General features: G+C 44.4%; 4 protein-coding genes across 4 annotated transcripts; 3 read left to right on the forward strand and 1 right to left on the reverse strand.

Moving 5' to 3' along the window:
- Positions 1-9,268: 9,268 nt before the first annotated feature.
- Positions 9,269-10,794, forward strand: B0H65DRAFT_252352 (guanine nucleotide-binding protein alpha subunit). Its single transcript, XM_062822485.1, has 4 exons — positions 9,269-9,505; positions 9,603-9,945; positions 10,004-10,560; positions 10,617-10,794. The coding sequence occupies exons 1-4, from the start codon at positions 9,388-9,390 to the stop codon at positions 10,658-10,660; spliced, it is 1,062 nt and encodes a 353-aa protein (XP_062679159.1). The 5' UTR covers positions 9,269-9,387; the 3' UTR covers positions 10,661-10,794.
- B0H65DRAFT_252382 (uncharacterized protein) lies at positions 10,750-11,480 on the forward strand. The gene is made up of 2 exons (XM_062822486.1): positions 10,750-10,891; positions 10,994-11,480. Exons 1-2 carry the CDS (start codon positions 10,839-10,841, stop codon positions 11,406-11,408), a joined length of 468 nt encoding a protein of 155 aa, XP_062679160.1. The 5' UTR covers positions 10,750-10,838; the 3' UTR covers positions 11,409-11,480.
- A 1,773-nt stretch (positions 11,481-13,253) lies between these two features.
- B0H65DRAFT_550699 (uncharacterized protein) lies at positions 13,254-14,684 on the forward strand (the record flags this gene model as incomplete). The annotated part of the gene is made up of 1 exon (XM_062829759.1): positions 13,254-14,684. One exon carries the CDS (start codon positions 13,254-13,256, stop codon positions 14,682-14,684), a length of 1,431 nt encoding a protein of 476 aa, XP_062679161.1.
- A 549-nt stretch (positions 14,685-15,233) lies between these two features.
- On the reverse strand, positions 15,234-15,663 carry B0H65DRAFT_550700 (uncharacterized protein; the record flags this gene model as incomplete). The annotated part of the gene is made up of 2 exons (XM_062829760.1): positions 15,234-15,428; positions 15,577-15,663. 2 exons carry the CDS (start codon positions 15,661-15,663, stop codon positions 15,234-15,236), a joined length of 282 nt encoding a protein of 93 aa, XP_062679162.1.
- Positions 15,664-16,088: the final 425 nt, after the last annotated feature.

The raw sequence follows: 16,088 nt of genomic DNA on the forward strand, positions 1-16,088 counted from the left end.
GGGACAGCGATTATATTTTTAATTTCGATCGTTAGCGAGGGTAGCGGCAGATTAAGAACGAATATAATTTAGTAAGAGGAATTATACTCCGTTCGGGAATAATTATTCGAAATGGATTCGGGGTTATTTTAATTAGTAATTCTATTTAAACCCTATTAGCGCTAATTATTTTAATCAATTAAGAGTTTAATTTACGTAAGCGAGGTATACGCAACTTGCGGGCAGACGAAGAGGTATAGTAATACGGCGAGTTTAAGGATACTAGACGAAATAAAAATAAAGACGATAGATAATCGTTATAAATGGTCGTTTAATACTAAAGTAAGATTTTGCGATACCTTCATTCAATTGTGTATAATACTAACTATTATTAATAGAGAGCGCGACGACGGCAGCAGTTAGGCAATAATACCTCTGTACAGCTGGGCTGACTAGGCTGGGCTAGCTGGCTGGGCTTACTCAGTGATAAAAAGTGGGGGGGACTACCCAGGGATCATTTCGGGACTACCTAGCTAACCTTTACGTACTAGCGATGCATGTCGCGATCCTGTGCAGCGTGGTGACTAGTGCCTGACTAAACAAGAAGCTACCTAACTTATCGCCAAGTGGAGTCAAACGTCCAGCCAATAGCCGCGCTTGCATGGAGTCAGCCCCTAACCAGAAAAGAGTTTGGTCTGCTCATTTCTGAAATTGCAGACAATTTCGGGCCAAAAGTCTGCGAAGAGACAAGCTCTATTCACTACTGCGGTAGAGGTACCGTTGCTGCCTCGCGTAACCCCATAAGCGAGGCATGGATAAGGAGAAACATCAAATCTCACTGTTTGAAATCTAAGGTTCGAAAGATGAAGACTCCGGCTTTGTGCGTCATTGACCGGAGTAGTTTCAGCGAATTGTTGGGAGAGGTGAAGAGGATACCCATCAAGCTGGGCGGAGAAGAGAGAGAAAATTGCGGGATTGGCATAACCCCAAACCAACAATGGAGACTGGAGCCGAAGAAGGATAAAACTGAAATCGTCGGCCGGGATGGTGACTGTTGCTTTCGGCCGCTGCCGCGTGGGCCGTGGAGATGGTGGCTGCTGCTCTCTTTTTCTTTCAATTCCAATTCGCGCGCTGCGTCTGTTCTTTGTGGTCCGGCAGTTTCTTGTGATTAAGGTACGGAGTTTCCTGCGCTAAACAGAATTATGGTTCTTTGAAACTGCCGGGTTACCGTCCTGTGCCGTTCGTCTTGGGTTCGGACCGTTGGTTTGTTGACAAAGTCATGCCGTCAGTCCTTTGTGATCAGTGATATAAACTTATTTGGACGTCTTCCCGTCACTTTTCTTGGTGATGATTTCTTGACAAGAGATGCCACGGAGATGAAGGTTCAAACAATGCACCAAATTTGTGAGCGTGGAGCTCGTTTGGGAAAAAAGACAATCGGTTCCTTGCTGATCACATGAGGCGGGGCATCAGAAAACGGGCCCTGCAGGGGTGGAACATGGCCTTCGCCGAAGGGCATCGGCGTGGTCCATGTGGAGAAGGAATCTCCAGTTCGGATTTCCACACCCGTCCGTTTCGCATTCCTTCGTGTCGGGTTTGAGGGCTTCGCTGTGAGGTCGCGGTCGTTGCGGCGGTACGAAGCCATAGGTGAGCAAACAACACCGCGGCCGGCGGGAGGAAGGAAGGGAGAGAGAAAGATGTCAACCGTCAAGCAAACATTTCAAAATCCTTTCGTCGCGAATACCTGTCGTCCTATCAGAATTGACCATAGCCGAAGCATAAAACGAAAGGCTGAGGTGTGTCTGATACATGCTTCCTTTGTGCCGCATGGATCGCCAATCCCGGCTAGTCTGGTTGTGGTTTCAAAGCCGCACATTGTTAGATGCATGCGCCGCCTTTGATGCACACATGGAAACCCAAGAATCTGTCTAAACCTCGTCCAGGGGCCTATAGCAGGCTTCGAACCTTTATAAGGTTGACAGCCTCATGATCAGTCGAAATGGGCTTGTGGTCGTTGGGGATTTCCGGAGCCCCGATATCCTGAAAAGAGGCGTCAAAGAGGCTTTCTGAGGCGTTGTCGTCGCCGCTTCTCCGGTCCGATAGTCCTGCCATCTCTGCTCGTGCAGGGCTGACCTGCTTATACGCGGCTTATACGCAGTCTTCAGACAGACCATACCGGACGCATCAGCACCGGTGGTGGACCCGGATCCGAAGCACCGGCGCAAGCCTGCCGTTTAATAACTGATGTCGATCGGTTCAGGGTCGGTCAGGGGTATCGGGCATGACTTTGAGTATCACGGAGCTCTACCGTGCTATATCCGTGCCAAATCATGTTCTAACCGGAGCCTGTCCAATGGACCCCAGACAAATTGTAACTCTCCAACCTCGAATTCGACAGATCCGGGTTCAGTGACTAGGCAGCTGGAATGAGAAGGGGATTATCCTTATAAGCCTCGTTTCCCAATCACTGAACCGTATCGCACAGACACAAAATCTATCATGAGACCATATCAACTGTAGAGATTGTCATGGTCTTTCCCGTACCCTCGCTGATACAGTTGCTAGCTCTGGTCTGTGACAGTTCAGTGTATTTTCAACCTTATAAGAGAGACACTGTCTCTTGGGCAAGGTTGTTCCACCAGACAACTGCCACATACTGTCTTTGCCATCACTCGATCTGTCACCGTGTTTGACAGATGCCATTAATCGCAGTGACTTTGCATCTGTAGTGTAGTAGTATGGTATGTACGTAGTCGGTAGTGTATGTACGGGGCAGTGTAGCCAGGCAGTAGCTTCTTCTGTTCCTGACCCGGAAATACGGACGAAACGGGGCTCGACACGGCTCCACTGTACGTTGAAAACGCGGTATCAGTCCCCACTTTTGAATTGAGCCGCCAGATACACATATATACATCAATATTAACATACCAGACCTTCAAGATTTATAACTCCGCCGTTTTATATTTGATTTGTATTCAAATTTGACGATTTTAACCAGATTTTAAAGGGGAAAAGATTCAAAATAGCTATAGCGATAAGGCACTATATAAATAACTAATAGCGCCAAACGATATATATTACGGACCTGTATTGGACCACTTCACCAATAGGCCGTGCTCTTGTGCAAAAGGATACAAGTAACTGAAGCTGGTAATTCAGTCGTTTAAGTGGTCTTATATAGTTGCGACGGTGTATCTAGGTTAACCAAGCCCGAGCATGCTTCAACCATCACAATATACGTAATATTAGTTATTGGCGAGTATCTATGTAGAATCGTATATATTATTAGTATTAGTGAGCGGCAAGTTTGGAGATTGAAGAAAAATTACAATACGATTGGGTAACTATATCCCTAACTTCGTTTAATATTTAACGTAATTATATTAGCGCCTTAGGTTATGGAAGTTAATATATATATTATGGCTCATTACGTACGATAACCTCGAACTATATTTAATTTACTATAGTATAGGAAGTTCTCGAACTCCTTTGATATAAATCCGATTTATATTTCAATAAGATATAGTACTTCTTAGCCAACGAATTAAATATATACGTATTGTAGTCTGCTATATCGAAGTAATTGAAATCTTCTAATTATAGTAATAAGAGGATAGCCTATAAAGCTTCCTAATATAACGAACTATTACGGTTGGATTAGCTAAAAAAGGTTTCTAAATTCTTTATAAAAATATATATTTTTTATAATAAATTTAGTATCGATAAGAAGAATAGCGTTTATTATATAGGATGGGCGCTAAAGGGTATATTTTTATAGTTAGAGAGTGTGCTAATTAGGAGTAAACAGTTTTATTTATTGCCAGTATTAATTATAAATGGCTTTATTAACGTAATATATTATAAGGGAATAATAGATACGGATAACTTTATTATATAGTTAGAAGAAGAAGTACTCCCTACAATAAATCCCTTCCCCGCCCGGTATAGTATTTTAATAATAAATAATGTATTGTAGTATAAATTCCCTTCTATTAAAAACGTATATAATATTAAAAATATATTATTTTAATTCTTACTGCTATACTCTTTAGACTTTAACCCTATTAAAGCCTACTTTAATAATATAAAGATATATATAAGGCGGTAATATTAATAGGTTAGCGGTAATTAATTAAAAGAGGACGAATTTAAAAACTTTTTTAAGGGAATAGCGCGGGTAGTAGGGTAGGAAGTTAATGCTATATAAAAGTATTACCGCTAAACGTACGTACTTTTTAACGAATTTAATAAGGCTAGCGAATTAAAGGACTATATTATATTATATAAGGATTAACTATACGAATTGAAATTAATAGGAACAGTAGTATAAGATATTAAATTGTATAATAAATATATTAAATTGAATATAACTAAAATCGAAGGCAATTAAATACTTAATTAAATAATATAAAACGAAAAAAAAGTAAGAAAATAGCGCAAATGTATAATAATAGTAATAATAATAATAAAGACCCTTAAAGTATTAGAAATATTGTAAATTCTTTAAAATTAATATAATTTATTAGCGTAATATTTATTTATATAATAATCCCTTATATATATAATCCCCCTCTTTAATTCGTATATTTATTAAATTTCGTTATCGTCGTCGTTATTATTTAGTTTGCTAGCAATCGTATTAAAGTTTTTATCAATACGCGGACTATTATTTAAATTATTCTCCTTATTATAAATAAAATTACTATAGATATAGTCGTTGTTATCGAAGTTTAGGGGGGCGCAGTAATTTTAAATATTTTACTATAGTGAATTTAAGGGGAGAGTATTTATATATTACGGTAGTTAGCGACGTATATAATTATTAAAGTATAAATATTTATTTTACGGTTATAATAGCGCGCTAGGGTTAATGGTTTGCGGTGGGGATATTGGAGCTCCCCGGGGTGGTAGTAATAACGACCATTGTATATAATTTCGCTTGAGGTAGAAATATTCTTTAATTGCTTTTTTAATTACGATATAAATACTTTCGTCGATTTTATAGTCAAAATACTACTTTATAGGAAGATTGCGTATTTAGTGGAGGGATAGCCGCCTGGCTATAAAGGATTTTTAAATACTATAGAGCGCGTCCCTTAGTACGTTATTTTTATTAGATTTAGGCGTATGTTTAAAAATAAATTACTTTATAAAATTGGTAATAAGGGAATTAAATAGTCGGTCTAATGGTAAAGAAGGTAGAGGGGAGGAAGGTTAAGGGTCGCTAGCGCGAAAGGTACTAATATAAAAGGTATTAACGTTAAATAAAGTAAGTAAAATAGGTAAAGTAAATAAAATAGGTCTAGCCGCCAATTTTATACCTATAATCCCTATATTTATACCTCTATAATCGTTAAAAGGAAATATTAGAAGTAAAATAAACAATACTCCAACTCTATTATTATTACCGTTAATTCCATACGCGTTACTGTTAGCTTAATAACTATTTTAGAAGTTAAAATTAAAAATTTGAGGCAGCGACACGTAGCCTCCTCCGCGTTTCATACCCGGGATAATATATAGTACAAACGGCTAAAATTATTAATAATTAAACTACCTAAATATTAGCGCGCTGGCTCAAGAAATAGATTATTATTAAAACGAATTAAATTACCATAAAGTTATATCGGTAGGATGTTAATTAATAATAGCCTATCTACTAGTAATAGCGTTAGCCTAATTAATAAAATCCTTTACCGTTAAGGGGAAATAGTATTTTTAATTAAATATAATATAATATTAATAATATTCTTACCCCTTATAGTAATTCTTACATTCACGCCCAATTTTATATCCCTACATCTTAATTAATTTATTATATAATAAATTAAACGACTCTCTAGCCTCCTTCTAAGCCTCGTATTTAATTTTATAGAGGTTCTTAAATTCGTATAATATCGAATTAATTATTTACTTTCGATTAAAACTAACTATTTTAAATCAAAAAGTATTAATAGGCGTAGTGGCAGGCATAGTAATAAGTATAAATAATTAGCAATAGGAGCTAATGGATTAGGACTGCAATTAAGATTATGATTATAATTAGGATTAAGAAATACCGTAGTTAATTAACCACTCTATAAAAGAAGTAATTCGAAATAGGGTAGGCATACTAAAAATAAAAGTAATATTTAGCTATGGGAATCTTCTAATAATATAAATATAAATAATAACTGTAATAAAATATTATTTCACAGATTGCTAAAATAAATTACGTTTTACCCTCGAAATATTATAATATTTAAATAACGTAATTGAATTCTCGTAATTACTTCTCTTTAAGATAATATAGTCTTAATAGAGTGTAATACTTTTTTTATTCTTCTTTCATGTATTAATTAACTAATTTACGTATTATATAATAATATTAAGGTCTATACCGAAGAGGTTATATTCGCTATAGGCTATTTTTATAAAATTGCCTTCTATTTTCTATACTTTAATTACGAATTCAATATTAAAATTACTATAGTCCTCTATATCGATACTACTGCTATTGTCTTTCTTAATTTGAATACGGTCGGTCGAAACGAAAATAAGCAATTTATTAGGCTGTATAAGGAAATTATTAAAATAGGTATCTGCTACCTATAGTCCGTTATATATAAATAAAATATATAGAAAGTTAGGGATTGGGAGTAGCCTTCGAAGTATTATTACGGTATAGGATTTTTAAATTAATTACTAACGAAATAGGAGAATAGAAAGTATAGTATTAGTTTGCTCGTTAATTTCGACTTTATTCTATAACTTCTATAACGAATATATATATTTTTCGTATAATTTACGGCTATTATTTATAATTGGTAATAAACGGTCTTTATTTTTATTATCGGTTAGGGTTTTGTAGTGGGGAGGTTATTGTTTTTTAATTTAATAACGTAATAATTTAAGAATTTAATTATAGTTTTAAAGGGAGGCGGGAATTCGAGAAGACGAAGTAATGGCGGGAATTCGAAAGGTCGAAGGAGTTTGAAAAATCGAAGGAATTAGAGGAGGAGCGGTCGAAGTAGTTAGGGGAGTAGTCGAAGGAGTTAGAGGGGGAGTAGTTGCTAGGGAGGAAATTAGAAATTTAAATATAATTTGTAAATTATTCGAAGAGGCGGCGGGTATAGAGGAAATTATACGTTGTTTACTAATAGTATTAACTTTCCTCAGTTTCGAAGTATTATTACTATTTAATGTAGAATTATTATTTTGAATAATAATATGTAAATTAAATTTAATTAATTAGGTTAATTAAGATTTTATAATAATTATATTACTTATAGTACGTGCCGTTCGAATAACAATCCTCTCGTTATTTCTATTTCTATTTTCTAAACCGGCGTTTATACGAGTTATACGGGTATTAGGTATTAAAAGCTATTTCGATTGTTAAGGTTCATCCCCGTCGTTAGAAAGGGAGTGTTTAGGAAGTATAATTGAAGCGGGAGCGGGCGCGGCGGTACTTAGTATAAATTGTATATGGTATAGACTAGCTTATTGATTAGGACCCTTCAGTATTAACCTTAATCGATTAGGAGGATTTATACAAGTATAAAGTAATAATCAGATTGTAAATACCCTTAAGATTGGTGATAATATAGGCGTTTGAAGATTTTACTATTGTTACGTATCGACGGATTTACGATATGTGTGTATTTGGCGGCTCAATTCAAAAGTGGGGACTGACACCGCGTTTTCAACGCACAGCAGCGATGACCAAAGATCTACTCTTTGAGTTAAGTCGTTCAGGAATCAGGAGAGCCAAGAAACATAAAACTGGAAACCCTTTTATTCGACAATGGCTGTTTCTCGGTTGGCCAAATTTCAAACGGTCAGAATGGGCAGTCTTGGGGTAAATTCGCCCACCGCCATGTGGCCATCCCCTTGGTGATCGCTTGGGATGGGCCGGACTGGAGCGAGGAACTGGAGACAGAAGGGCGATTGTCGAAATGCAAAGGGTGATGGTGTCCAATGGTGTCCGCCTTTTTTGCTCCGTTGAGGTTCCATACCATGCCAGGCCGGCCTCCATCCCTGCCAGGTACGATGCCACTAGAGGCCAGGGGCAGACGTCGGATGGAGATGGATCAATCTCGAGGGGGTGGGCGATGTTACGCTCTTTCCACAGTCAAAATGGTGCATGAACACTGCAGCCAGAGCAGCATCCACTCGCAATGTTTGGAACCAGGAGCCAGGCACAGGGCAAGGCAGCCAGTCGCAAGCAAAGGAGAGGAAGGGCAAAGCCGTATTAACACAGGTTCCAAACAGGACGAAAAGGGTCATTCATGGCCGCATGGTCGGCATCCAAACGAGGAGTCCATCCATCGTCCCAAATGGAAGGCCAGCCCAGGGTCTGTTGCGTTGCCCCACTTGCATGCACGCAACGGCAGCCTGTGATTAGCCAGAGTGCCATCGCAGCTGGAGAGTGGAGCCATCTCACTTTGGAGTTTGGAGAGTGCGCGGTGGGTCTCTGCTTGGGTCGCTGCCCCCGAAATTCCAATTCACTGATCGGAGTCTACTGTGCACCTGCCCGCTGCCTGTAGGTCTGGTGTGAGTGCGCACCATTTCACTCTTCGCACCCCCCCGACTCACATTAACACCAGCCGACCTCCCATCCTCCACCAATTCCCCAATCTTTCCCTCCCTTTCGTTTTCCGTTTTCCGGCTCAACACCCTTCCTCCCGCAACCGCGAATTGCTGAGAGAGTCCAGCAGCAACTCTACTCTCGGCCGCCTACCTCGCGACAACAATTCCCTATCATATGGTCTCGACGACTATCTAATTATCGAGCTGCACCCCGTCTCTCCCTTTCGCACCAACCGATCCGACGCTCCCCTTCCAATCAAGTGCGGTTCATTGAAGGCCTAATTGCAATTGCGTGGTATACTGCCAAAAAGTGAGTAGCTTCGCAACACGCACTCCAGTCCAGCGCAAGAGAACGCCATTGCACCCCGTTATGTCCTCTCGCCTCGTCGTCGTGCCCTAAAAGGCTGTCCTGTTTGCTGCCCATCAATTCGCATCGGTCTTCCTTTCACCGAGCGCTGCCATCCCCGACAATCGACACCTTCGGAACTGCATCGACCATCGAGCCGACATCCAACATTTGTTTGCGGATTCAATGGGCGCCATGCCAGCGACTCGAGGTTTTCGGGGGTTGTGGTTCTAGCTCGTTTCTGGAAGGGCATCCGCTATTTTTCGCAGCGGAGACTCCAGCTCCAGATTGGATTGCCTCCCCCAGAGACCAGGGGGTTCTCGCCCCCTAACACTTACAACAAAATTACAAATCGCTTCGCAACGTCCGGTTCGTCTCAATTATTGCTCTGATACTAACCTCAAACTCGCTCGCCAGACCGTCGATAATAATCCCCGAATAACGAAACAGCCACTCTCTATCATCGCTAAGAGGTACAACAAGCCGCAAAAATGGGTTGCGGAATGAGTACAGAGGACAAAGAGGGCAAGGCCCGGAACGAGGAGATTGAGAACCAGCTCAAGAGGGATCGCCTGCAACAACGCAATGAGATCAAGATGCTTCTTCTGGGTATGTCTTGTTCCCGACAAGCCAATTGCTGGCGCATCCCTGATCCGGACCCTTCGGTCACCAATCAAATCTCGCGGAAGCTGACAATATGTTGCAGGTGCTGGTGAATCCGGAAAGTCGACCATCTTGAAGCAGATGAAGCTTATCCACGAAGGAGGTTACTCGCGCGACGAGCGCGAGTCGTTCAAGGAAATCATCTTCAGCAACACTGTGCAGTCCATGCGCGTCATCCTCGAGGCCATGGAGTCCCTAGAGTTGCCACTCGCCGACCAGCGCGTCGAGTACCACGTCCAGACCATCTTCATGCAGCCCGCTCAAATAGAAGGCGACGTGCTGCCTCCTGAGGTTGGCAATGCCATCGAGGCCCTCTGGAGGGACGCTGGCGTCCAGAGCTGCTTTAAGAGGTCAAGGGAATACCAATTGAACGACTCGGCAAGATAGTAAGTTCTCGCTTCATGGGGGAGGCTCTGGTCTCCAACCGCTAACATGTTGTCACAGCTACTTCGATAATATCGCTCGTATCGCCGCGCCGGACTATATGCCCAACGACCAGGACGTTCTGCGATCACGTGTCAAGACAACCGGTATTACGGAAACGACCTTCATTATTGGCGATCTTACGTACCGTATGTTCGATGTCGGTGGACAGCGTAGCGAACGCAAGAAGTGGATCCACTGCTTCGAGAACGTCACCACCATTCTCTTCTTGGTCGCCATTTCCGAGTACGATCAGTTGCTTTTCGAAGATGAAACCGTCAACCGTATGCAGGAGGCCCTCACGCTGTTCGACTCCATCTGCAACTCCAGGTGGTTCATCAAGACATCCATCATCCTCTTCCTAAACAAGATCGATAGGTTCAAGGAGAAGTTGCCTGTCAGCCCGATGAAGAACTACTTCCCCGATTACGAGGGTGGTGATGACTACGCCGCCGCTTGCGACTATATTCTCAACCGCTTCGTCAGTTTGAACCAGCACGAGACCAAGCAGATCTACACGCATTTCACCTGCGCGACGGATACCACACAAATTCGCTTCGTCATGGCTGCGGTCAATGGTAAGTTTTCTTCCTCCGAAACTTCGCCTGGACAAGAAACTAACGGACAACTACAGATATCATTATCCAGGAGAACCTGCGTCTCTGCGGTTTGATCTGAGCCTTGATCACAGTCTTTCTAATTTTTCATTAGTTAATGGGGCTATGAGGTCGGGCAAGCGGTTGACGCCGATCGGTGCTTCGAGTATTGCCGCCCAACCGTTACCACTGGCTCCATGCCCACAGTTTCTGCCTCCAGATAATGATCTAGCGGAGGCGGCGTGGGCTCTCGAGAGGATATGAGCTCTACATACAACCTCGGGGGCGTCCCTGGAGAAATTGCATTTGAGAAGCATCATCAAGAGGGGGGCTAACTATTTTGTTTAATCATGATTCCCCATCGACCTTGGAGTCTTTGCTCTCTATCGGTGTTCTGTACGATTTCTTTTCCCCCCATCTTTTTTCTATCCCCTCCTATCCGGGCGCTTTTCACCCTGCTCTTTCACCCCAGGGACACCGCGGCTGCTATGGAAAAGCAAAAACCCCTCTCAACAAAAGAAATGGATGATTTTGGCGTGCGTGCTTTTTTCAATCAATCATATTTCGGGTGTTCTTTCATGAGCGGTGTGGGGGAAAGTAGTGGGATTCAAGCCCACGGGTTCTGGGGAGAGGATGTTGGAACCAAGCAGGTCGCTACCAATCGGAAGGAGGGTAGAGAAGGGAAGGACAAAGAAAGAGGAGGGGTTACCAAAACCACGACGGACGAAGAGATGAGCGACGCCCGTTTCGTTCCGCCATTTTCCCCTCTGGCTGAAAGAGGGCAAAGGGAAACCAAAGGGTGGGAAACGTTGCGGCGCGCGCGTGTTTGAAGCAAACGATATACCAAGACAAGCAAGGTCTCTTTTCCTTTTTTACTCTACTTTTTCTGCTTTTCCAAGAAAGTTTATTCGTGTGATGTGTTATCTTTGTTTTGCACGCGGCGTGGGGGAGGGAGCAATGGCGGTCCGGGTTTCCTATGGACAACGCAACGGTTGGATTTGTCTTGTCTGTCTATACCATACCAATACCGACATTGAAACGCGATTGACTTGAAAGAAAAATATGATTCTATGATCTACTGATGACCGTGATGCGATGTGATGTGAAACTTGCAAGGCCAACGGCGTAATTTGACCTACCAAAACAAACGTGGTGTGTCCGAAAAGGGAAACCACAGCAAAAGGTAGCACGACATACGGGAAGGAAACTGAAATGTCCAAATGGAATAGGGTAATATAATCGCCACGAGGGAACGAGGAAACGAGGGAAGGGAAGGAGGAATCCTTTTGTGTTACCAATAAAAGTCATGCATTTTCTCGGGTAGCAAACATGACAGGAAGCACCCGACGCTAGCTAGAGGTAGGAAAAGATCTGACAGACTAATAAGAATAGGATCACTTGGGCTTGTACACACCACATACCTAAGATGGCGTTTCTCGGAACAGGTAAGATTACTATTCAAGTTTGTGGTGATCTTCCGAACGGGAATGTCGAATTTGGTAAGCAGTTCGTCAGACTTCTTTCCTCACCTCCGGCGGGAAAATTGGCCATGTCTTGTCATGGTCCTCTTGACTCAAGTACCGCAGAGTAAATCATCTTGGAAATAAATCTTTAAGAGATCCAGCGTGGAGAACAGCCAGATAGCTGACCGACCTCCTGCCACCGGATCTAACTTGTGCTGCTGTCGCCGATGTTGTGCTTAATCTACCTAGGATGACTTAAGAGCTGCACATCGTGTTCATATGATAGATAGCCCCTTAACTTGCCGAATTATGAAACGTTACTAGAGGTAGTAATAGCCACATTGCTTAGTTTCGAAGCAGAGGGTTCAGTATCTGGGCAAATCTGGCTCGTCGTACCTTCCACACCATGGATCTTCTTCCCTAGGTAGGTAGGTATGGAACATAGTCATGAGTTCCCTCTCGGGAGTTGAGACGACCGCTGCTATGCGTGGATCTCTCCTTCTCCTACCGCCGCCCTCTCCTAGCTTATCCGGCCAGAAGAGCCGAGATCTGGAAATCTGATACTGCCCTCCGCGGCTGCCCATAGACATGGTTCACAGTCTATCCATACGCACCTACTCTTGTTTCTCTTGGTGAGCAGTGACACGATTTACATACCTCAACCTCAGACAAAGGAAGGAAGGATGATGATGGCATTGTCAATAGTAACTCTCCTACAGTGAGTGGCATTTAAGCATGGCCTACAAACTTCCGCCGCCGCTAGAACATTGACCTATGTTGTCGTTGAAGAAGACGCTTCAATCTACCGTATATTCCTAAAGAAAACTCCGTCAGTCATGTATGACACTCTTTCGCCCCTAAAGACCAGTCAGCCAGTCAGTCAGTCAGTTTTCATGAAGCATTTTTACTAGACGTATCTCCCTCCTCTATCCTACACCGTCCTGGATTCATCCTGAGTTTTTCTCGCGCCACTCCTCCTCGCCGGAAACCAGATATCATTCATCGGAAATATCAGTCACACCTATCGTATCGAGTAGCAACCGCCCGGAGAAGGGCTTACACCCGTTTTAATTGAGGACAGTTCATCAACGAACTTGAACACTTGTGGACCGATAAATGGTTATGTTACCCGCTCGACCTACCAGTACTTGTCCTCTTGAACCGACGAGAACACCCTCGTCGGAGAAGGAGAAGGACTACAGCAAGACCACAATGGACCATAACCATCATCATATTGAGCTTCTTCACTTCTTCCCTGGTCAGAACCTCCACTACCAACGCCATCCACCCTCATTACGGGCACCACCGGCTTTCGAACAAGACCGAGACCCAAAACCAACCGATACCCTCCGGGTTCTTCGTCGAGTGATGGACACCGCTACCACCGTCACTATCCCCCCGGTTACCGGCAATCATTTACAAGTAACACCACCAGCTTCAACTACCTTTTCAACAACCAGCTCTTCAACAACCACCAACCCTAGTACCTTCGTCGATATTACCACCACCGCGGCCACCCCAGTCCTAACCACTGCCACTACCGCCCCCAAAATCAACACCAACACCAACACCAACACCAACACCAACACCAACACCAACACCAACACCAACCACCCCTCCCAACCCTCCCAATCCTCCTCCGCCCACACCACCACCACCGCCGCCTCCCGCCACGAAATCATCCTCCTAGCCCTCGGCATCTTCATCCTAGTCGCCCAACTAGCACTAATCATCTGGGTCGGCGTGCGTCGACGGCGGTTTTCTTCTTCGGGTTCCGGAACTTCGGGTTCGGGTGCTTGTGCGTATCATCATCAGTGGCATAGGGAGAATTGTCCTAGGGAGTTGAATGGGTTGCAACTCGATGGACGGGGAAGCGGTGGAATGGGGCATGGGCATGGGCATGAGAATGGGGGGGAGTGTTTGTGGAAGGAGGCTTTTGGGAGTGTGGGGGAGAGTCCGACGAGTCCGGGGGGTTGGAGGGGTGAGAGGAGTTTGGGGTTGAGGGTTGGGGAGGGGGTGGAGGGGGTGGAGGGGGTGGAAGGGGAAGTGGAAGGGGAAGTGGAAGGGTCTGGTTCCGGGACTGGGACTGGATCGGGGTTTGATGAAGATTTGGGTGAGAATGAGAATGCGGGTGAAGGTGTTGGTGAGGGTGTACGCAGCCGGGGCAACTCTGTTGTTATCGCTGGTGCGCACGAGTTTGTTGAAAGGGTGAGGAAGAGGAGTAATAGCTTGGGCACGTTTCTCAAGGGGATAGGGGCAGGGAAAGGACAGCATGTCCAAGTGATACCTGAAGAGCAAAAGGCAGTGACGAGAAAGAGAAGCAACACTTTCACAATGGGGTTGGCCAGAAGAATCAGCGGTGGTGGTGAGACTGGCCTCAGAGAACGCAAGGGGTCTGCTGCCACTGCCACTGCCACGACCACTGCCAGGGAAGGAGATGTTGAGATGGGCGTTGGAAGGACAAGTGGGCTGAGTACAGATTTTGGAGGGAAATTTGATGGAACTGAGGAGCAAGATGGTGGTGGTGGTAGTGAGAGGAGGCGTGGATCCTGGGTGCAAGTTCTCGGGAGACATTCTGGGTTGGGAAATCAACTTGGGGTGCAGGATCCGGAGAAAGGAGGCTATTGGTATTGGAAATCCTGAGGGATCTTGGAGACAAGGTTGCCGTGGTTGGATACTTGGTATGACTGAAAACACGTCGTTGTTCCCGTGTGAACTTCAGTTGTTGGATTTGATTCCTTGTCGAATGTTGATGTGGTTTCAGCCCACTCTCTTGGCTAACTAAGAGACTCTCAGCAAAGTATAGAGTAAATAGATTGGTCTATTGTTCCTGTCAGTCGCTCGTCACACAAACCAGAACAACCACAGCAATTGCATGTCATCCACGCCCATCTCTCTTCGGCTCTCTCCTACTCTATGTCGTTGAACGTTTTGGTTGTACACACAAAGGGAATAATCGTAGTCTCTTGCTTGTGGGGGAAATCCGCGGCTCCGTATCGTTTGTCTGGGTCTTTGGGTCTTGGTCTTTGGCGCATCGTGACTCCTCTAGCATTGTCTTGTCTCTTTCGCTCCCCGAACCTAAGAATGATAAGACATCCCTTCTTCCCCATTCGCCGTCTCCTCCAACACCGAGTACTCCGAACCAAGCTTTTTGATCTTCCTCCGATCCTCTTCCTTCTTCCATTGGCCGACTTAGGCCTGGGCACGGATCTCCCTGGCGGCCTGCTTCAGGCTGCTGTTGCACTCCTCATACGCGCGGCCGGCACCGAAACCGACGCCGACAAAGGCGGGCCACGCCCTCCGCTTGAAGACGAGGACGGAGAAGACGACACCGAAGCCGAGACCGAGGGTGGACTTGATGAGGAGGTTGGAGAGGCAGCGGTCCCACTAGCAATTGACACATTTGTTAGCAAGCCGACACAACGCAGATGAAGCTATCCAGACGGGACCCAATGCGGGGCTTTGCGCCCAAGGCTGTGGGAGCCCGAGGTTCGTGTCCGAGGCCCGGAGCAATTGTGCGATGGGGGAAGCTCACCTTCTCGTTGAGAAGGGCCTCGCTGACGGGGCGCGTAATGGCGCTCGAGGTGGGAGCGGCCACGGGGGAAGAGGTCGAGTCGGACATGGTGATGATGTGTGGGTTTGGGTGGTTTGAAGCTCTGCAGGCAAGGAAGTCAGAAGGAGGCGCGCGAAATCTAAAGTTGGACGAGGCACAATGGTTGGTTGCAGCTTGTTAGCGAACTATGCTTGGTCTGTTAAGCTAGTAGACCTGAGACACGGCAGCTACAGGTCCTGCCGATAGCTGTACCTTAGCTATGACATAGCATGGACATAGCATGGACAGAACAGGCCGGCAGCTACCTTGAGCTAAGGCATGATAGGTAGACATATGCTTTGAGTTGAGATGTCAGACGACATACATACCTAATGTAGATGCGTAGCGAGTGACCTCTGGACGAGGGTGGGGCAGCAGACGAAGAAAGATGAACAAGCGACCTTCAACTGTTAGCAGCAGACGTCGATGATGTTATTTTCCCTCGGGAGATGTTC

The sequence above is a fragment of the Neurospora tetraspora genome, assembly GCF_033439725.1.
Source record: "Neurospora tetraspora strain CBS 560.94 chromosome Unknown B0H65scaffold_6, whole genome shotgun sequence".
NCBI lineage: Eukaryota > Fungi > Ascomycota > Sordariomycetes > Sordariales > Sordariaceae > Neurospora > Neurospora tetraspora.